The 24,151-nt window shown below is 34.4% G+C and overlaps 1 protein-coding gene and 1 long non-coding RNA gene across 2 annotated transcripts; one reads left to right on the top strand and one right to left on the bottom strand.

Annotated features, from left to right (window-relative positions):
• Positions 1-12,923: 12,923 nt before the first annotated feature.
• LOC113357565 (root phototropism protein 3-like) lies at positions 12,924-15,783 on the top strand. The gene is made up of 4 exons (XM_026601003.1): positions 12,924-13,280; positions 13,393-13,462; positions 13,566-14,849; positions 15,098-15,783. Exons 1-4 carry the CDS (start codon positions 13,168-13,170, stop codon positions 15,653-15,655), a joined length of 2,025 nt encoding a protein of 674 aa, XP_026456788.1. The 5' UTR covers positions 12,924-13,167; the 3' UTR covers positions 15,656-15,783.
• Positions 15,784-23,257: 7,474 nt separating this feature from the next.
• LOC113361694 lies at positions 23,258-23,877 on the bottom strand. Its single transcript, XR_003365269.1, has 3 exons — positions 23,779-23,877; positions 23,548-23,608; positions 23,258-23,418 (listed from the first exon to the last, which is right to left on the bottom strand). It is a non-coding gene; the product is annotated as an uncharacterized LOC113361694 (long non-coding RNA).
• Positions 23,878-24,151: the final 274 nt, after the last annotated feature.

Below are 24,151 nucleotides of genomic sequence, written 5' to 3'. Positions count from 1 at the left end.
TATAATTCTACCTTTCGAACAAGTTGCTCGGTTTCTCATCGGTTTTTATGCCTATGAATCCTTCAATTTCATAATGTTTAGTACCACCATGTTTGGTACCACCAAATTATTATGTTTTCAGTTTAATTTAGTAATATAGGAAACTGAATTCTTGATTTGATCTATACGGGCATGTTTAATATTGCTTCCAGTAAACTCCTCGAGGGATATAATGTTTCAAATAAAGCTAACCGAATCTCTGAGCCAGGTTTCTAATGGTACAAAATGAGTACAACACCATAAACTACCGACTCTTCGATTTGGAAGGGTATCTTAGAGGGAGTGGACAACGTAAAGATAAACTACAAATGGAAAATGGGAAATGGTTCAAGCATATTTACAAGCATATTTACGAAAAAGTATAAAAAAGACAATATCAATCTTACTTGGGAAAAATATAGAAAATGGATACTTCACCAGCAGCCATAAAGCTTTTCATCTGAAAATGTGCTCATGGAATTTTCCAACTAATGCCAAGACTATAAGTATTCTCCATTACATTGATCATATATGTAACCTTTGTAATTATGCAAAGGTGGACATAACCGTTACCCAGATATCCTGTTCTTTTGTTTCATTTGTTTGGAATATTCAGATCCCAACACTGGGTATTTGGAGATGCTACTTCATTTACAGAACGTCTAAATAGATGGTTCACCCCTCTCAATCATCAAAGTAGTTGGATCTCCACCTATGCTACCACCTGCTGGTTCATTTGGAAAACCAGATGTGACTTCATATTCAGAAATATTTTCTGAGTGGCAAACACTACAACCAATAATATTAGACAACATCTTTGCTCATTTCACAGAGCTATGCACAACCAGCTAACACATCCTCAACAATCTCCATTATCAAAGAAATAATCAGGATGTCAGGGAAAGAATTATCAGACACCAAAAGGAAAAAATTGGAATCATTATTAACATAAGCACAATGGATGTCTATTCAACCAGTGCTATGATATCACCTACCGATTTACTAACTTTTCCCTTATTGTTATGTCCTTTGCAGGGAACCACGTGAGAGCAAGAAACTCCAAAGAAGCTATTCTCGGAGACTGCATAGCAAGGAGAGGAGCAGACCTAGCTCTGAGATGGGGTATGGAGTTGCAGAAGGCCAACATAGACTTCAAAGCTCATGATCAAGCAACTCTGGAAAACATAAAAGGAGGAATATATAAGAGAAGTTCAAGATAGATTCAATCTAGGATTTCACCAAGTGAAATGTGGAAATTTTGAAATAATTGATTTGTCCTAGGTAATCTGATCAAGTAAATCAGAATCAGAAAAAAATGGCAGTCAACTTAGCTAACTTAGCAGTCAATTATACGGCTCTAGGAAACCATAACTGGAAAGGTCCAAGTTTGTCACAATTGTTCAAGTCTCGGTGAAACAAGTGACATTAGCAATATTATGTACGTTAATTCTTAGGCTCTGCATGGTGCTACCCTTAGCCATTCAGATCAAACTTTTGTAATTGAGTAGTTGTTCCTCTGGAACAGACTCCTCAATTTCATTATAAAAGAAAATAATCGATGGAAGAATGAACAAATAAAATTCTGGTTCCTTTTAACATTGAGATGTGGTATCATTTTATATCATTTATACATAATTGTTTCTCACTGATTGAATGTGCACTAAGCTATAGGAAATCTAATATTAAAGGTATACATTCTCTCAAGGATACATATCATGCTCTACTACATCGAAGAAACACCATTTGTTCGAGCAAATTGGTTTGGTTTCCCAATCGTATACCTCGACATAGTTTTATTTCGTGGTTGATTACGAGAAAAGCTATTTAAACAAGGAAAGTACTATATGATTGGGGGTTGATTTCAAATCCTATTTGTGTTCTTCGTGGTTTTTCGGATGGGACTCTTTCACAATTATTCTTTGAGTATAATTATTCTCATCATATATGGAAAATGATTCTTCGAGAACTTGGTTATATAAGGAATCCTTTTCCTCTTGCTCGTGAGATTGAATGGTGTTTACAACACATGGGAAAAGTTCTAGTTTGCGTGATTAAAAAGTTGTGCCTCAACGCTTGCTTCTATCACTTATGTTGTGAAAGGAATAAAAGGATTTTACAAGCATCCACTCAAAATGCAGACCAAATCTTCCATAAAATCCGCAATGAGGTATGCATAAAATCTTTAAACATTAAGATCAACTATATTGATATCCCTTACGACCGTTAGTTTGTGGATAGATGGGGGCTTGATGTAATCCCCGTTTACGCTGCGTTATCTCTTGTGCTTGAGAGAATCCTATGGCTAATCGTTATATGTTAAACTTGGATGGTTCCCTGCACAACCAAGTGGTTGGATATGGTGATATCATTCGAGATCCTGAAGGTAATCCTCTCTTTGCTGCTACAGGGAATACTACACCTTCTAGCATATCAGTTCACGAGCTTCAAAAACTGGATATCTGTCTAAATGTAGCCCTCAATCATGATCTGAAACATGTAGAATGCGGTGTTGATTCTATGCTTGTTATGGACATTATCCAAAACCATACAGAACCTCCATGGTTTACTTTAAATTTACACCTCATTTGGTTGGAAAAATTGGATTCCTAGGAATCCAATTATGGGATAATCCAATTCCTGGAATTGAATTTAAATTCAAAAAATTAGCATTTGGTTGAGGTAATCCAATTACTTTTGTTTTTACCCTAGAATCCAATTACATTGCACTACTAAACCAATGAATGGAAATCTACTATTTTGGAGAAAATTGGATTTCTAGGAATCAAAATTTTCAATTACATAGAGTTGATTTGAGTTATTTGGTTCAAGGAATTGGTCACATTTCCCCAGAATTGAATTACCCAGAATCTAATTCCCTGAACCAAACATGTTGTTAGTGAGGTCAATTCGTGCCAAGATTAAAGAGCTGGATTTTTTTTTTGTATCAACTATGTTTACAGGGAGACGAATAGAGCTACTGACTACCTTTCCAACTTACATCCATCAGTTGAATTTATAGAGAATTTTACCTAGACCATTTGTCGAGGATTCGAAGAAAAATAAATTTAAATAAGAAAAAAGAAAAGAGATTATAGGAAAGCAAATATGCAAATTCTTATTTTTTTTATATGTATATTTTTTTTATCGATAAAGAAGAATGCATTATCAAGAAATAGGGGTAAAAAAATGCACCACCCAAGGTGGAATGTACAGAAAAAGAAAAAAAACTGTGCAAAAATAATAAAAAAAATAATGAAATGAAAGCTACAAGATTTTCAACGTGCTGCGTTGAGATTGCAAGTACACTGGACAAAAGGAGATCTCTGTGGATCGGCGATAAAACCGAGTCAAACCAGTTTCAAAATTCTTCAAAAATTTCCATGTAACTCTGATTCTTTTCGTTGATGGAAGACTTTTTTATAATCCCAATCTTCCTATTCTTCTCTTTCCCTTTGTCTATTGAATCCTTTATGATTTATTTTTGGTTTTAACCGATTCTTTTTTTAGGTTCAAACTGTTTTTCTTATCGTTCTTGCGTTTCTAGGTTTTCCCCTGTTTATCCTCATCTTTTCTCCAAAGATTTCTTTCTTTTTTCCTCTTAATTGATTCTCCCTTTTAATTCTATTGATTTTCTGTTCCTCTTGGTGCCCAATTTGATAACTAACTCTTTGATTCAAAAGTTCAAAATCCTAAATTTTAGGTTATTTCAATATGAGCAATTACAAATCTTTTATTTTCAACACAATATGTTATCTCCTTTTCTGTTTCCGCAGGGAAAGCATTATTGGAGCTAATGCTCAATTGAGGCCATCTCCGGTCAATAGCTTCCTTCAGAGTCGGAGGGAATCACTACAATGTTTACAGGGTTTCCCTAGTCAGCAAAAGGAATTTTCCTTGGGTGAAAGTAAAGAATCTTTCATCTTGGGTAAGGACAATACCCTCAAGCCAATTTCTGATTATTATTTTAAAGAAGTAATCATTGCATTAGGAGTTATAAATTACTTGGGAAATACTTCTGAAAAAGGGACTAGTATCATCAATACTCTTCATGTCAGTGATAGCATCAGCATTATCCCTCATGTCAGTGACTCTATTTATCATAACTTCGGTTATATCGATCTCCCCCTACAAGTGTCTACGTCCTTGAGGAATAATGCTCCTTTTAAAAACCATAACACTATTTCTAGTTTTCATCCATCAGAAATGTTGAGAGATTTTGCACAAGTGGCGAATTTTTACAGAATCTACAATGAAAGGATTGCATGCATTCAGAAAATCTGTAGTAGTAGTCATATCAATTCTCTGTCACCTCCTTGATATTGCATACAAGTGTCAAATAACCTAAGAGATTGCATTTATATATACATAAATCCGATGCTTGATAAATCTCCATAAGCAAAAACTTCTAGTGTTCCTTTACAAGAAAGAAACAAAAAACCAAATCCATAGCCTTTCTTTCCACACTTCACACAGAAAACCATAAACTTTTCTTTCTTCTAATACCAGGAGAAATGTCTGATATTCCAACAAGGAACTATATTGCTCATCTTACTGACATTCTAGAGGACAATACTCAGCCTCTTACAACTTCAGTTAAGAAATATGTAGAGTTCCTTAGAAATGCTGCAGTAGACATTGAAAACAGAAAATTTCCTAGAGTTATTGTCAAAATATTTAAGGAAATAAAAAAAAGTGATGATCCTAGGGGTCTTAAGACTGGAGAAGTAGTTCATGCTCTTAACTTATCTTAGTCTCCTACTGGCAGACTAATTGTAAAGAAAACAGCCGATCCCAGATTTTTATTATCAGGTTCTTAAATGCTGCTGATTTTGCTGCTGTTATCTATTCAATACCAAACAGAGTCCAAGGTTATCTTACTTCTATGAGGATGTGGAACAATCAAGCTAGAGTGGAAGAAGTTGACTTTAAAGCTCAGGATTATTGGGTCAAATTCATCCTAAGAGGAGATTTAGTAGGTAAAGGATTTGTGGCAAAGCAAGTGGCAGATAAAGTTGGAAAAGTGCTTACTCTTATTGGTCCACTGAATGATCAAGGAGAGTTTCAAGCTCATATTGTTGCTGATATTTCCCAAGGAAAACTCTTATCCATGAAGTTAAAGTTATTCTTATTGATCCCAATGACAGAGAAACAATCAAGGTTAAGATTTTCTTTATGTAGATTCCACATGGTACCTGTTTTAAATGCTGGCATGTTGATGCTACTCATTCTGAGGATAAATGCAAAGCTAGAAGAGGAGTCTACAATAGAAACTGTCCTAAGGTGTTTGTTTATAATTAAGAAGAGGAGCAAACAAATGTGCCAAATCAGCCTACTCAGGAAAATATTGGTATGGAGAACTTAGCCTCTACTGCTGCTGGTATAAGAATATATGACAGTGAAATTGATAGAGATAACTCTCAAAGAAGGGGTACAAAAAGAAGGAGAATAAATAACAGTTTCATTTTCAATAATGAGGAGATGGCTGGAGCCTAGTTAGTAAGTTCGCGAATGATTCGCGAATCATTCGCGAATTTTTCCGTATCACGAATTTTACCGTCTTATTCGCGTACGTTTGCAATTCCGAACTCAAGTCGCGTATTATGTGGCATTTCCGAATTATTCGCGAACCGTTCACGAATTTTACGTATCCCGAATGATACGCCGCTTAATTCGCCATAAATTCTTTAGCTTTTACTTTTCAAAGATTCCATTTTTTGGGCTTTACTGCCTCCCGAGCATACACGACCGAATATTAGACGTGTTGTGATTTTTATGAAACAAAAACGACTAAAAAGATTTGAAGGTGAAGGTGAGAGAGATCTCAAACTCACTAACCAAGCATCTAAACCACCATACGACGTCCTCTTGGATAACTAATGTTGTATATATTATTAATATCATCATATTAAGTTTATTTTTTCTTTAAATAACTCACACATATGCATAAAAATTGGTCTATGACCTTATAAATACAAATTATTTGTTATATATGGATACCGAATTTTCAGAGCCGAACTCACATTTATAAATCGAATCATACACGTACGTATGCCGTTCCGAATTACTGACGAATCACGTCCCGTTGACCGAATTTTGGACCGAATCTGAATTTTACAAAACCGTATAATACTCGTACATTTGCCGTTCCGTACGTTTGCCGAATCCCGAATTGCTAACTAGGGGCTGGAGTGGGTGTTATTGGTGACAGAAGAAGAGTTGCTTGTGGTGATGGAGGAATTCCTGATGAAAGGAGTAGCAGTAACTTTGAAGAAAGGGTTAATGCAGAAATAAGAAGGTTAACTAAAGGAAAATCTCCTATTATTGATAACAGTGGAGCTAGCCAGAAGGAATTGAAACAAAAGAGAAGGCAAGATGATTGGTTAAGACTCCTAGGTCAATATTCTGCAATGGATAGGAAGAAGGATGATTCTTGGGTCATAGTTAAGAACAACAACAGTAACCTTATGGCTGGGGGAACTCGAAAATCTGCTGAGATAATTACTGATGAGGAAGAGAATGCTCTCTTCTAGAGTCTCCTTGAAGAGGAAGCTGAAAAGTTTGATGGGAAGAATATGGAGATGGCCAAAGTTGATATTAGCCCTGATAATTCTATCCCTGAGCAACAAGCTACTATTTACGAGATAATCTGTGAAAGTTGCTTTTCTAGTCATATTTTCTCTTATATTTTCTTTTATAAGTATATTATACATATAAATTTCTAGTTAATCATGTCCATTGTGACGATCTTAAATGCTTTTAAATTTGATTTAAGTAGTTTTACTTTTCAAAAGTTTTTCTCAAAAAAGTGTGTTATATGCATATGCTTTTATTTATGTCTGTTCTTCAATTACATCATAGATAGATTTCTACCACTGTATAAAAAGTTGTTGTTTTGTTACATGGTAATGGAAGATAAAGATTTTGGGTATGACTTCAAGGTTTTGTCCTAGAATCTTCAAGGTATTAGGTCTATGTTAAAACAAGATCATCTGTAGCATTTAAATAAATCCCATAATTTGGACATGATTTTCTTGTCTGAGACAAAGTTAACATTTCAGTAGTAAAAAAAGTTTTTAAAAGGTTAAAAGTAAAAGATTGTTTCATAATGCCATCAATTGGAAGATCAGGTGGTTTTGCTATTGCATGGAATCAGGGAGTCTCTGCTGAACTTTGCATGTTTAAAGATAATGTCTTTCATTTTCAAGTTTTTAAGGATAATTTGAATGTTTTCATTACTTTTATATATGGTGCTTTAGATAATAATCTTAGGAATGATCAATGGGATTTCATAAAAAGAATTAGTTATGTGAATGCTCCATGGGCTATTATAGGGGATATGAACTTTATTCTCCATGTCCCTCGACTAGTAGTTTTTCTTACATTTTCCATTGCATACAAACTCTAGGTTTAGTTGACCTTAATTTCACAGGCCTTCCATTTACCTGGAAAAATAGAAGAACTGGTAAACAACATATTCAAGAAAGGATCGATAGGATTTTAGTAAATTATAAATGGTTAGAACTGTTTGCTAAATCAGGTAATAAACATCTTACTAGGGTTGCTTTGGACCATGCCCCAATACTATTAGGAACATATCCCATTAGAGATAAAAGTATGAAACCTTATAGGTACATTAAATGCTGGTTAGAACACAAGGATTATAGGAAAGTTATAGACACATCTATCCAAAAAAAGTAAACCAGGGAATTTCAATCTTTTTAGAACACTTAAGAACCTAGAATCTGATCTTAGAATATGGAATCGAAGAGGCTTTGATAATATTTTTAGGAACATATCTAATATCCTTGAGAATATTGAAAATGAAAATAAGAAACCATATAGTTTAGAAACGAAGATCAAAATAGAACAACTTCAAAATGATCTATCTAACTGGTATGAGATATAGAAGGAATATTGGGGACAACATGTTAAAGAGACTTGGGTTAATGAAAATGACAGTAACACTAAGTTTTTTCATCAGCAGGCCTCTGATAGAAATAGGTATAACAAGATTCATGCCTTAAGGGATAGTACATGCCTATGGATTGAAGGCCAGCAACAACTAAGTCACCTGTTAACAAACCATTTCAGGAATATAGCTAGCAGCAATGGAAATGTTATAAATCCCATCTTTGACGAATTTCTTAGTCCTTCCATAGGTTTAGACGATAATGAAAAACTGAATAAAATTCCTAGTGCATCTGAAATAAAATAAGCGTTATTTATGATGAATGCTTGGGGGGCTCCGGGGCCTGATGGATTTCCCCCCGGTTTCTATCAACAACATTGGGATCTTCTAAAAGAAGACATGGTCATCTGGGTTCAGAATGTTTTTAGAGAAAGATGTTTTAATCAGACTGTTAATCATTCTTTAATTACTCTTATACCTAAAACAAAAATGCCTAAAACTCCAAGTGATTTCAGGCCGATTAGTCTTAGTAATGCTCTCTACAAGATAGTGACTAAGATAATAGCCAATAGAATGAATCCATTGTTAGACAAGATTATATCTCAGAACCAATCGGCTTTCATCCCCAATAGGCAGATAACAGATAACATCATATTGGCACATGAAATCCTCCATACTATGAAAACCAGTAGAAGCAAAAATGGCCATATGGCCCTTAAACTAGATCTTTCGAAAGCCTTTGATAGGCTGGAATGTAATTTTTTAATGTTTGTGTTAGAAAAGTTTGGTTTCTCTAAAGAATTCTGTGACTTAGTTTATAATTGCATATCTATTGTATCTATGTCTGTTCTTGTTAATGGTTCTCAAGGAGAAACCTTTTTCCCTACTAGAGGTATTAGACAGGGTGACCCTATGTCACCCTACATTTTCATTATATGTATGGAGGCCCTTTCTAGACTTATTTCTTACGCTGAATCTAATGGTAAAATCTCTGGTATAAAAGTTACTAAGCATTGTCCTTCTATTTCCCATTTATTTTTAGCAGATGATTCTTTTCTGTTTACTTCTGCCACTATAGTTCAGGCTAGAAACCTACTAGATATTCTTAAAATCTTTAGTGACTCCTCTGGTCAAGTGATCAATTATCAGAAATCAGGAATTTATTTTAGTAAAAAAGTCGAAAACAAGCATTGTAAACTTCTAGCTAGAATTCTTAGAGTTGGTAGAATAACAAAAAACGACACATATCTAGGGACACCTCTGTTTTTTAATATATCCAAAATCTTCAATTATCATAATTTGTTAGATAGAGTTTATAATAGAGTTCAAGGCTGGAAGGAAAAATTTCTCTCTCAAGCAGGAAGAACTACTCTCATTTGCTCTGTCACGTGCTATGCCCATGTATCAAATGATATGTTTCCTTCTTTCCCAAAAAACCTTAGATAAATTAGATACTCTGCAAAGAGAATTTTGGTGGAAAAAAAGTAAAAGTAGTAGAGGTCTTTACATAAAAGCCTGGGACTTCATTTGCTCTAGTAAAGCTAATGGAGGTTTAGGAATAAAAAAATACTTATAAGTTTAATCTTGCTCTGCTTACTAAACTGGCATGGAGGTTAATTAAGAATCCAGAAAAGCTTGGGTGCATTATTCTTAAGCATAAATACTTCCCTAAATCTGATCTCCTAAAGTACAAGAAGAAGTCTGTTAAGTCTTGGGTCTGGACCAGTATATGTAAAGACCTAGATACTATTAAAGAAAACCATTGTTGGTTGTTAGGAAATGGTAGAGACATAGAAATTTGGACTGGTAGATGGCTTCCTGAAGGTGATACTCCTAAACCAAAAGACAATAGTTGCATTCAGTTAGTTATTAAAGTTGCAGATGTCATTGATATAGAAGGTAAATGGAACCCTGATCTCATAGGTAGAGTGTTTGGAAATGACACTATCAAAAAAATTAGATTGCTTGAACCTGATTATGACATTGGAAAAAAAGATAGTATGATGTGGATAGGCACTAAAGATGGTTATGTTTCTGTTAAGTCTGCTTATAATTTTTTATCCGATAGAAATCATGTGAACATACCTGTAGACTGGAAAGGAATATGGTATCTTAATATCATACCTAGGGTTAAACTATTTCTTTGGAAAACTTTAAGTGGTTGCTTGCCTGTTAGGGAAGTCTTAGGTAGATATACACCAATAGATATCATCCCATTATGTAATAACTATGTGATTGAAACTTTTGATCATCTCTTTACTAGATGTGTGTTCTCTGAAGCTATTTGGAGAGGGCTTTCTTTCTCTCAAAACTTTTATTTTGCTGCTAATATTTCCTACAAGAATTGGTGTTTTATGTGGTTAAGGATTGCACTAACAGAAATTTCTTTGCCTATGTTCTTTGGTATATATGGAAGTATAGGTGTAAAGTTGTTTTTGATAATGTTACGCCTTATCCTAATGATCTGATAGAATTTATTAAGAAAGACAACTCCCAATATTTGCGGAAAAGTTTTAGTTGTACTGCTAATCTGAAATCTACTTCTCTTTGTGATGCTGCAAATTTGAAATCTTCTTTAGTGTGTGATATTTCCCATCCATGCTGTATTCATGAGAGTTTCAACAGATTGCAGGATGTTGTCTATATCTATTTTGATGCTGCTTTTTAGAGCAAATCTAACAAATTTGCCTATGGTATTGTGGAAGTAAATAATGAAGGCTTAATTGTTGACTTTACAGGAGGGACAAGATGGTGTTCAAGTGCTGAAGAGGCAGAATCCAGAGCTTGCCGAGAAGCTACAAGATGGGGACAAAGCAGTAGAAAAGAAAGACTAATCTTCCTCAATGATAACCAAAATGTGATAAGTAGTCTAAAAAAGAAATTTTTTGATGTTAACTAGAGGTCAAAAGCTTTTCTGATACAAGATTTAAATCTTCAGAATTCTCTTACTAGTTCTTCTTATGTTTATATTCGGAGGTCGTGTAATAGTCTAGCGGATAATTTAGCAAAATTCCTCAATCTGCATGCGGATGTGCATATTGATTCTAGATGTTGGGAGAAATCTAGAAAGGAAATATGGTTAGGTATTCTATGTAAGCAAAACAATGTATGTTTTTCCAGTTACTTTTTAATTAATTTCCTTTTATCAAAAAAGAAAATAATAATAATAATGAAAGCTCCAAAACTACACTAAGGCGGCTTAAAATACATCTCTTTCCAATTCTCCGTCACCTGTTGGTAAGAAACATCGGCAAAATCTTCAAAAGCTAATTCCCAAGAGTATACTGTGTACTTTGATAGCATCAATCATTTGGGGAACCGTCCGCCTTTTATCGTCAAAAACTCCAGCATGTTTTTCTTTCCAAATGCACCAAAAATCGCAGGAGGAATCAAATCAATACACAGCTAGTTCATATAATTGCTTAAAGAAAAAGGTAGTTTTTATATGATGTCAATTCTTCTCATCTTTGCCACCGTACTAGAAGAGTGGATACGCGTCAATTTTTCACACTTCGTTCGAGTTCATGTAAAATTCGTGGAAGATTCTAAACAAATGGTGCTTGTTTTGTTGTTAACCGTCAGTCCCGGTTCTGAGGGGGGCTTCTAGCGCTCCAGCACAGGGCGGGATATAGCAGTATTTTTCACAGGGCGGGATAGAGCAGAATTTGAAAAAAAATTGAAAAAGAAAATCCAATTGTTTTGGTCCATGTACAGACTTAGTTTACCTATTGGCAGTATTATTTCACCCATATCGTTCATATTTTCATTGCATAATACAATTAGGGTGTGTAGAACAATAATCTTTGATGGTGCATTGTATATTTGTTTAGTAATGAATCATGGACGGCGCATTTCCTAACAACATGAACTGTGCTTACATGGTGATGAAGTTTAATGCCCTGCATCATACTGTGTCATTTTATTACTCCAATATTGGGACAAAGGGTGATCTGAGCTTTTTCGCACATGGTCCTCTAAATATCAGAGACGGCCCTGCTAACCGTTTATTGTACCGAAATATGGATGGAATTAATGACGTCAAAATTCGCTTTAAATAGTAGTATAGTACCAAACATCCAGAGAACAAACAAAACTCATGTCATACTCAAAACAGTGAATGCTACAGTTAGTTTCCCTGTGACTGAAGCTATGGATGGGTCCTTTGTGTTCCTTTTAAATAAGCGCCCATTATTGCCAAGTTTGCATTCATGCTGCTTCATCTGGAAATAGTAAGATCACAGTCTCTCTGGGGCCAAAATATTATCATGAACACTGTGACCCCTTGCTCCGAAAGCAATGCCACATACGGATTCATCTAATTATATTAATTTTCTTTGAAAAAAATCTGATGATGCATTATAATGGAACTCTTGCCACGTCTTATTCACATATATACTGCGCAAATATAGCACTGAACGGGTATTTACCAGGGCTAGTGCTAATCTAAAGATTGTAAACACCTCCGGTAAGCAGAAAACATATTCTCACAGCTTTATTATACAGATATTAGCCAATTTGGTGAGATTGTTTCAAAAATTCCACAATTTATGAGCATTCATATTTAATTTATTTACTGATGAAATAATTTATAAGAGGCGTTAGGGACTGAGGTAAAGCAACTATAGTGTACCGGGTGGCTACCTGCAAATGGCCTATTCCTATTAATGTTACTCACAAAAAAAAACACATTGTACCATGCATGCACAATCTGGCAAGTGGCAAAGATTTTGCTGATAGGAAGTAGCAGGTTGCCAAGTCCGACCCAAAGTCCTTTATCCACTCATGGAATGTAGTGCATTTCCATCACAAAAGGTAGACTATCAACTTTCAAGGAAACCCATCACATGAAGAAGGCACAGAGATCTTTTCATAGAATTGGACAAAAAATGGAGATCGAATCAAATCATGAAATCAAATTTACAAAGGAAAGAGAAACAAAGATGCAAGAAGTGACATTATTATTTTAATTATAATAATCTAGCTAGTGAGGAACTGTATCAGTGAGCTGAACCCATCACTCAACAGCTTGTCAATTAAAAACCCCGACAAACTAATAAGATAACTCCAACATATCTCACATGGCTTTTTAACTCGGAATACTTTCTCTCTTCTTATTATTTTCTTCGTTGATAATAATCTCCTCCTAGTTCTGTTTCACTATTTTCTGCTCTGATTTTTATCCTTTTTATTCAGAGAAATACTTCTGTTATTCGTTTTAGCTTGCGGGCGTATCATTCAAAATGTGGGAATCAGAAAGTGGGTCTGTTGCTGGAAGAGATTATGACAGTGAAATACTCAGCTCAAACATACATGGAGTCAAGACAAATGGGTTTGAATTAAAAGATCATTCATGGTATATGCTAAAACTTCAAATGAAAATAAAAATGTAGTCATTTACTTTGATTATTTTGAACTTACAGCAGTTGATGAGCTAATGGTATTTTCATTTTTCCGTCTTTGTAAAGGTATGTTGCAAGTGATATCCCAAGTGATCTTCTTATTCAAGTTGGCGATTATACTTTCTATCTTCACAAGGTATTCCGTCTATATGTTTTAGTTGGTAATTGTCATTTTCAACTACTTGGATTTAAATTTTTTTTTGAATAATATTACTGACTTGAAATTTTGTGTTTTTTAGTATCCTTTACTCTCAAGGAGTGGAAGAATGAATAGAATTATATATGACTCGAAAGAAGGAGACGTAAACAGGATAGAAATGAATGATATACCAGGCGGGCCTGATGCATTTGAACTCGCAGCCAAGTTTTGTTACGGAATAGCGGTTGATTTGACGGCTACAAATATATCCGGGTTAAGATGTGCGGCAGAGTATCTTGAAATGACTGAAGACTTGGAGGAAGGAAATCTTGTATTTAAAACTGAAGCTTTTCTTAGTTACGTAGTTTTATCATCATGGAGAGATTCGATTTTGGTATTAAAAGGCTGTGAACACCTTTCTCCATGGGCCGAAAATCTTCAAATTGTTCGTAGGTGCAGTGAGTCGATTGCTTGGAAAGCTTGTGCGAATCCAAGAGGAATCAAATGGGCATACACAGGAAAACCAATAAGCCATATGTCGAGTCCCAAGTGGAACGAGATCAAGCAGGAATCAAATCCTAGTAGGAATCACCAAGTTCCTTCAGATTGGTGGTTTGAAGATGTATCGATGTTACGGATCGATCACTTTGTTAGAGTCATCACAGCAATCAAAGTTAAAGGTATGAGGTTTGAGCTTATTGGAGCTGCAATTATGCAATACGGCGTGAAATGCTTACCTGGTTTAACGAAAGACGGAAAGGAAGATGAGATTAATAATCCTAGAGATGGTTACTCTAGCAGTTGGAAGGGTGGACTTCATATGATAATTTCAGGAAACAAGGAAGAACCTCAAAATGTTGAGATTAAGGAACAACGGATGATGGTTGAAAGTCTGATTAGTATCATCCCACCTCAGAAAGATGGTGTTTCGTGTAGTTTCCTATTAAGACTTCTAAGAATCGCGAATATGTTGAAAGTTGCACCGGCATTAATCACTGAATTAGAAAAGAGAGTTGGAATGCAACTTGAACAAGCAAATTTAGTGGATTTACTTATTCCTTCTTTTCACAAGAGTGAAACTTTATACGATGTGGATCTTGTTCAGAGAGTTTTGGAACATTTTTTAGTTCAAGAACAGACTGATCAACTCGCAAGCCCTAGTCGACAACCTTTCACTGATAAACACGGGTTTGAACCAACTCCAAGAGACACTGTGACTAATGCAAAAATTAGAGTTGCAAGACTTGTTGATAGTTATCTTACTGAGGTGTCCCGAGATAGAAATCTTTCTCTTGCCAAGTTTCAAGTTATTGCCGAGGCTTTGCCAGAATCTGCAAGAACTTGCGATGATGGACTATATCGAGCAGTAGATTCATATCTAAAGGTACCAATAAAATTTCCTCTTAATCCTAAGTTAGTTCATTTCGTTTCTCTGCTGTATGTTACTCATCTCATGCTTCTTAGGTAATTTAAGATTTCATATGCATACAACATAGAGATGTTTAAGTGAAGTAACTGCAAATCGAACTTTAACTTCCTGATAGGACATGCATGTAGTTCTCATGTTGCCATGTAGTTCTGATTGGCTAAATATGATGTTTTGTTTGGTTCTGCTTAAAAATTTCTACTTAGGCTCATCCAACTCTTTCGGAGCATGAAAGGAAAAGGCTTTGTCGAGTGATGGACTGCCAAAAGCTCTCAATCGATGCTTGTATGCATGCGGCACAAAATGAACGGCTACCACTAAGAATAGTATTTCAGGTTCTCTTCTCGGAACAGATAAAAATAAGCAATGCGATAGCCAACAATACAATAAAAGAATCAACTGAATCAAGTTACCACCAACCAATGATCACACCACGAAAAGCGTTACTTGAAGGGACTCCACAGTCATTCCAGGAAGGATGGTCTACTGCAAAGAAGGATATTAATACACTTAAATTTGACCTGGAAAGCATGAAAGCCAAGTACCTGGAACTTCAGACTGATATGGAGAATTTACAAAGGCAATTTGATAAAACGTCAAAGCAGAAACAAACTTCGGCGTGGAGTAGTGGGTGGAAGAAATTAGGCAGTAAACTTAGTAAGATGACTACTGAAAATCAAGAAATTGGGCCTCACCAGGAATCAAATACTCATGTTGATCAAATAAGAAAAGCTCCTAGAAGATGGAGGAATTCTATTTCCTGAGCACGTTCAACCTTTTATTTTTATTTATTTTAATCGCGATTTAAGTTGAATAATTTTATATCTATCATCAAATTCTGAATTTCTGTGACCATGTTAGTGTGTTGTTTGAATGTTTTATGACCTTCCAATTTTTCCTTTTAATAGCAAAGCTAATGTTAAAAATAAAAGATATGATGTTTGAACATAAGGAAAAAGACAGACAAAAAAAATTCACTAGCATGTATGAGTGCAGTACAAGTTTGAATATGTCATGAATATGATTACCGGATGATTTTATCATTCTACTAGAACACTGTTGTCACCGTGGGAGGGCCGACAGGAAAAAAAAAGAAACAGCGCTGCATAACGCGTTATATATCATTTTTTTATTTACTGGAGTGTTATTTTTGAAGCATATACATCGTTTTAGTGGTTGCATAATCAAATTAGTGGCTGCATGAACCAAAATACGACGACATAAACTATTATACATCGTGGTGACTCCATAATTCGTTATGCATCTTTATTTTTGTTGGAATGATATTTTTAGCCATACACTACCTCCGTTTCAGAAAAAGGGATACTTTCACAGTTTGATTTTTGACTAGAAAGGCCAAATTGAAAAAGTGAAAGTATCACTTTTTCCAAAACGGAGTGAAAGTATCACTTTTTCCAAACAGAGTGAGAATATCATTTTTTCTGAAACGGGAGGGAAATGAACACTTTTTCTGAAACGGAGCGAAAGTATCACTTTTTTCTGAAACGGGGCGAAAGTATCACTTTTTTTGAAACGGATCGATAGTATCACTTTTTCTGAACGGGGCGAAAGTATCACTTTTTCTGAAACGGGCGAAAGTATCACTTTTTCTGAAATGGGTGAAACTTTTTTCTGAAACGGGTAAAAATATCATTTTTTTTCTGAAGCGGGCGAAAATATCACTTTTCTAAGACGGGGTAAAAGTATCATTTTTTCTGAAACGGGAAGAAAGTATCACTTCTCCTGATTGCATAATAGCCATGTCACTGGAAAAATATGATACCTAAAGAGTTGTAGTAATTGGACTAAAGGATAATTTTGGCTAGTGAAAAAGTATACGACCGAGATCTTTTAGGAATATTATGTCCCAATCCTTTTATCAAATTGAACATTCACGGAATCACGTTAATCTGATTTTACAAAAAAGAAAAAAAAAATACTCTCTTTTCGGGCCCTCTGGTCGGCCGGCCGACCCAATTCTTCTGGGAAAATTAGGTTCAGGCCCCACCCATGGATAACCCATAATATGAGGCCCTTAATTAAAAGAAGTTTAAATCTAGGCCCCGAATTATTAAAAGACCTTGATACCCTTATGAATATTGCCAAACCCATAATTAGATAAAATTTAAATCTAGGCCCAAAATTATTAAATCTAGGCCCGAAATTATTAAAGTATAGTGCGAATGTGTAAACATAAGTTACATATGCATATGACATGTGTATCCAGAAGTTACACATCCTTATGGCATGTGTAATGCAAAGTTACACTTGTATATATATGCAAAAAATAGACATAAAATAGAGTACATAAAAAAAATACATGTATTACTTTAATATTCATTTACAACAATTTTTTAGCATGTGTAACTAGAATTTACACATGCATCTGTCTAGTGTAATCGAGAGTTACATATGCATCTATCTAGTGTAATTGAGAGTTACACATGCATCTATCTAGTGTAATTGAGGGTAATATTAATAATCAACATCTGCAGATTGACACACCAATCCAAAACACCAATTGATCATCATATTCTTCTCTGTCATCTCAAGTCTTACGCAATCATACCTCCTAACTCATCTGCTCAGAGAGGGTAACCTGTAAAAAGATGGATAAATCAATATTTATGCATGGAAAGACTGACTGGTATTCCAGTATCAGACCAGAACATAAAAAAATATGAATGCATGACATAATATATACAAATCTTAAGTTTTACACATATAATTACCACATGTAACCAGCAGTTACACATTCAATTGGCATGTGTAACTCGCAGTTACACATCCAATTGGCATGTGTAACTAGCAGTTACACGATTTCCGAATTTTGACATTTTTGCAGCCTAGTTAGATCGAACTAGCTAACAGGAGAAATCCCAAAACATAAGAATGTTCATAACATGAACCTAACCCTAACTTTATTGAACCTGTGTTTACCATGTCAGTCGCCGTGTCGATGCACAAACATGTATACCCTTCTATATAGTAAAATATTTGACCATAATTGTTATAACAGTGCTCATTCTGTATAGTAAGTAAAATCCAAGATTTGATTCAACAATCTAAGAAACATGGCAACATCATTATATGAAAGAAGGAAAAGCATGATCAGAAGAAAGATAACTATACAAGTAAAACCCCATATTTTCACCAATCAAAAATTGATTATTTGTATAAAAAAGGTCTGCAATCATGAAATAACAAGCAGTGAAGAACTGATAAAAAGAATTAAGGTTCAATACCTTAACAGATCAAGTAAGATCCACCACCATCACTATTGTAAGAGGGGAATGAAGTAGCTGAGCTAGAAATACAAGCTGAAATAATCATTCAAGAATAAAAAGTAAGTTCAGATTTTGGTCAACAAGCAAAAGTTAACAAATTTGAAATCAAGATAACGAAATCAAGATAAAACTGCTCTAAAAAACTACATCAAAATCAGTATGTGTAAGTAAAAGTTACACATCTAATTAGCATGTGTAACTACAAATTACACACCTATTCAGGTTGTGTAACTACAAATTACACACCTATTCAGGTTGTGTAACTAGAAGTTACACATCTAATTAGCATGTGTAACTAAAAATTACACATCTATTTAACTTGTGTAACTAGAAGTTACACATCTAGAAGTTACATACCCACTCCATGATCATAGATCAACGTATTATGTTGTTTGTGCAGTTGCTCCATCAAACTTACCAATCGGTGTCTTCATATCACTTTCTTCTTTATTTCAGACCTCTCTCCTAAATCTTTCAATGAAACAAAAACATTTCTTAAATAACATTACACATCTTTTCACAATTGCTTAAATAACATTTCTAAGCCCGCGTCTGACAAGCATTGTTCAACAGTTGCTAAAGTTCAGCAGTTCTTAGGAATATGAATCACAGATATAAACATATTATACGCAAATCAACGATGCACGAAGTAGTTTCTTCTAGCAACTAAAGCAATGATGATTTTCACATATATTTATATCAAATTGAAAGCATTACAAGTCCACGTCCAGTATTAACTAAACATAGGAGATAAAAAATTTGTATTCTCCACTACTATTAGCTCATAGACAGTTGAAGGGTTAGGAAAAATTGTACATAATAAAACTGAGTGCACCACCGAGACCAGAATAACATGTCATGTGATTAGGTACTGCTAGTCCTCCTACCTACAAACATCAATTGAAACAAAAATAAATATTACTCTCAATCAAATACTAATTAAACCACTTTGACAGATCTTAAATACAAATTGAGTTCATATGAAAACACATACTCCTAAATCCAGCTATACATACCTAAAGGTACCAATAAAATTTCCTCTTAATCCTAAGTTAGTTCATTTCGTTTCTCTGCTGTATGTTACTCATCTCATGCTTCTTAGGTAATTTAAGATTTCATATGCATACAACATAGAGATGTTTAAGTGAAGTAACTGCAAATCGAACTTTAACTTCCTGATAGGACATGCATGTAGTTCTCATGTTGCCATGTAGTTCTGATTGGCTAAATATGATGTTTTGTTTGGTTCTGCTTAAAAATTTCTACTTAGGCTCATCCAACTCTTTCGGAGCATGAAAGGAAAAGGCTTTGTCGAGTGATGGACTGCCAAAAGCTCTCAATCGATGCTTGTATGCATGCGGCACAAAATGAACGGCTACCACTAAGAATAGTATTTCAGGTTCTCTTCTCGGAACAGATAAAAATAAGCAATGCGATAGCCAACAATACAATAAAAGAATCAACTGAATCAAGTTACCACCAACCAATGATCACACCACGAAAAGCGTTACTTGAAGGGACTCCACAGTCATTCCAGGAAGGATGGTCTACTGCAAAGAAGGATATTAATACACTTAAATTTGACCTGGAAAGCATGAAAGCCAAGTACCTGGAACTTCAGACTGATATGGAGAATTTACAAAGGCAATTTGATAAAACGTCAAAGCAGAAACAAACTTCGGCGTGGAGTAGTGGGTGGAAGAAATTAGGCAGTAAACTTGGTAAGATGACTACTGAAAATCAAGAAATTGGGCCTCACCAGGAATCAAATACTCATGTTGATCAAATAAGAAAAGCTCCTAGAAGATGGAGGAATTCTATTTCCTGAGCACGTTCAACCTTTTATTTTTATTTATTTTAATCGCGATTTAAGTTGAATAATTTTATATCTATCATCAAATTCTGAATTTCTGTGACCATGTTAGTGTGTTGTTTGAATGTTTTATGACCTTCCAATTTTTCCTTTTAATAGCAAAGCTAATGTTAAAAATAAAAGATATGATGTTTGAACATAAGGAAAAAGACAGACAAAAAAAATTCACTAGCATGTATGAGTGCAGTACAAGTTTGAATATGTCATGAATTTGATTACCGGATGATTTTATCATTCTACTAGAACACTGTTGTCACCGTGGGAGGGCCGACAGGAAAAAAAAAGAAACAGCGTTGCATAACACGTTATATATCATTTTTTTATTTACTGGAGTGTTATTTTTGAGGCATATACATCGTTTTAGTGGTTGCATAATCAAATTAGTGGCTGCATGAACCAAAATACGACGACATAAACTATTATACATCGTGGTGACTCCATAATTCGTTATGCATCTTTATTTTTGTTGGAATGATATTTTTAGCCATACACTACCTCCGTTTCAGAAAAAGGGATACTTTCACAGTTTGATTTTTGACTAGAAAGGCCAAATTGAAAAAGTGAAAGTATCACTTTTTCCAAAACGGAGTGAAAGTATCACTTTTTCCAAACAGAGTGAGAATATCATTTTTTCTGAAACGGGAGGGAAATGAACACTTTTTCTGAAACGGAGCGAAAGTATCACTTTTTTCTGAAACGGGGCGAAAGTATCACTTTTTTTGAAACGGATCGATAGTATCACTTTTTCTGAACGGGGCGAAAGTATCACTTTTTCTGAAACGGGCGAAAGTATCACTTTTTCTGAAATGGGTGAAACTTTTTTCTGAAACGGGTAAAAATATCATTTTTTTTCTGAAGCGGGCGAAAATATCACTTTTCTAAGACGGGGTAAAAGTATCATTTTTTCTGAAACGGGAAGAAAGTATCACTTCTCCTGATTGCATAATAGCCATGCCACTGGAAAAATATGATACCTAAAGAGTTGTAGTAATTGGACTAAAGGATAATTTTGGCTAGTGAAAAAGTATACGACCGAGATCTTTTAGGAATATTATGTCCCAATCCTTTTATCAAATTGAACATTCACGGAATCACGTTAATCTGATTTTACAAAAAAGAAAAAAAAAATACTCTCTTTTCGGGCCCTCTGGTCGGCCGGCCGACCCAATTCTTCTGGGAAAATTAGGTTCAGGCCCCACCCATGGATAACCCATAATATGAGGCCCTTAATTAAAAGAAGTTTAAATCTAGGCCCCGAATTATTAAAAGACCTTGATACCCTTATGAATATTGCCAAACCCATAATTAAATAAAATTTAAATCTAGGCCCAAAATTATTAAATCTAGGCCCGAAATTATTAAAGTATAGTGCGAATGTGTAAACATAAGTTACATATGCATATGACATGTGTATCCAGAAGTTACACATCCTTATGGCATGTGTAATGCAAAGTTACACTTGTATATATATGCAAAAAATAGACATAAAAAAGAGTACATAAAAAAAATACATGTATTACTTTAATATTCATTTACAACAATTTTTTAGCATGTGTAACTAGAATTTACACATGCATCTGTCTAGTGTAATCGAGAGTTACATATGCATCTATCTAGTGTAATTGAGAGTTACACATGCATCTATCTAGTGTAATTGAGGGTAATATTAATAATCAACATCTGCAGATTGACACACCAATCCAAAACACCAATTGATCATCATATTCTTCTCTGTCATCTCAAGTCTTACGCAATCATACCTCCTAACTCATCTGCTCAGAGAGGGTAACCTGTAAAAAGATGGATAAATCAATATTTATGCATGGAAAGACTGACTGGTATTCCAGTATCAGACCAGAACATAAAAAAATATGAATGCATGACATAAGATATACAAATCTTAAGTTTTACACATATAATTACCACATGTAACCAGCAGTTACACATTCAATTGGCATGTGTAACTCGCAGTTACACATCCAATTGGCATGTGTAACTAGCAGTTACACGATTTCCGAATTTTGACATTTTTGCAGCCTAGTTAGATCGAACTAGCTAACAGGAGAAATCACAAAACATAAGAATGTTCATAACATGAACCTAACCCTAACTTTATTGAACCTGTGTTTACCATGTCAGTCGCCGTGTCGATGCACAAACATGTATACCCTTCTATATAGTAAAATATTTGACCATAAAATTGTTATAACAGTGCTCATTCTGTATAGTAAGTAAAATCCAAGATTTGATTCAACAATCTAAGAAACATGGCAACATCATTATATGAAAGAAGGAAAAGCATGAGCAGAAGAAAGATAACTATACAAGTAAAATCCCATATTTTCACCAATCAAAAATTGATTATTTGTATAAAAAAGGTCTGCAATTATGAAATAACAAGCAGTGAAGAACTGATAAAAAGAATTAAGGTTCAATACCTTAACAGATCAAGTAAGATCCACCACCATCACTATTGTAAGAGGGGAATGAAGTAGCTGAGCTAGAAATACAAGCTGAAATAATCATTCAAGAATAAAAAGTAAGTTCAGATTTTGGTCAACAAGCAAAAGTTAACAAATTTGAAATCAAGATAACGAAATCAAGATAAAACTGCTCTAAAAAACTACATCAAAATCAGTATGTGTAAGTAAAAGTTACACATCTAATTATCATGTGTAACTACAAATTACACACCTATTCAGGTTGTGTAACCACAAATTACACACCTATTCAGGTTGTGTAACTAGAAGTTACACATCTAATTAGCATGTGTAACTAAAAATTACACATCTATTTAACTTGTGTAACTAGAAGTTACACATCTAGAAGTTACATACCCACTCCATGATCATAAATCAACGTATTATGTTGTTTGTGCAGTTGCTCCATCAAACTTACCAATCGGTGTCTTCATATCACTTTCTTCTTTATTTCAGACCTCTCTCCTAAATCTTTCAATGAAACAAAAACATTTCTTAAATAACATTACACATCTTTTCACAATTGCTTAAATAACATTTCAAAGCCCGCGTCTGACAAGCATTGTTCAACAGTTGCTAAAGTTCAGCAGTTCTTAGGAATATGAATCACAGATATAAACATATTATACGCAAATCAACGATGCACGAAGTAGTTTCTTCTAGCAACTAAAGCAATGATGATTTTCACATATATTTATATCAAATTGAAAGCATTACAAGTCCACGTCCAGTATTAACTAAACATAGGAGATAAAAAATTTGTATTCTCCACTACTATTAGCTCATAGACAGTTGAAGGGTTAGGAAAAACTGTACATAATAAAACTGAGTGCACCACCGAGACCAGAATAACATGTCATGTGATTAGGTACTGCTAGTCCTCCTACCTACAAACATCAATTGAAACAAAAATAAATATTACTCTCAATCAAATACTAATTAAACCACTTTGACAGATCTTAAATACAAATTGAGTTCATATGAAAACACATACTCCTAAATCCATCTATACATACCTGATTTATAAAATTGAATCCACATACTCCTAAATTATTCTTCAACCCAACTGAAAATCACCTAATCAAAATGAACAAAACAAAAATTAAATTATCAAAAACAGATCAAGATTGGTTCCCATAGGAAATTAGATTGTGATAAAACTAAATCAAAATTGAAATTGAGAATGAAACTAAAATCGAAACGAGAATAATTACTAACAACAACAACAACTAAAAAACAAATCGTACCTTGATTCTGTTGCTATTCTTCCGAAACAGTGATGATTCTTCTTGATCTCAGAAATCAAAAGAAACAACAACAACTTCAAATCAGAAAACCTAACATGGAGTAGCTTTGAAACAACAAACTAGAATCAATTGAGAATTCGTAGATTGATGATCAGTTGTTAAATAAATTTGAACCAAATCATTCAGATCTGTAAATCCATTGAACAAAAATCGATTAAATCAATTCCTGAGATATCTTCGAATCAACTGAAAAATTCATATTTAATCGACGTAGATCAAATCTATTTATTTCAATCGATTAGTTCATTGAGCTATTCAATCAAAATCATCAACGAAGATCCATAAGCATCGTCATCTGAAATCGATGAAGCTA

The sequence above is a fragment of the Papaver somniferum genome, chromosome 3 (genome assembly GCF_003573695.1).
Source record: "Papaver somniferum cultivar HN1 chromosome 3, ASM357369v1, whole genome shotgun sequence".
NCBI lineage: Eukaryota > Viridiplantae > Streptophyta > Magnoliopsida > Ranunculales > Papaveraceae > Papaver > Papaver somniferum.
This window is presented reverse-complemented; position numbering and strand designations above follow the sequence as displayed.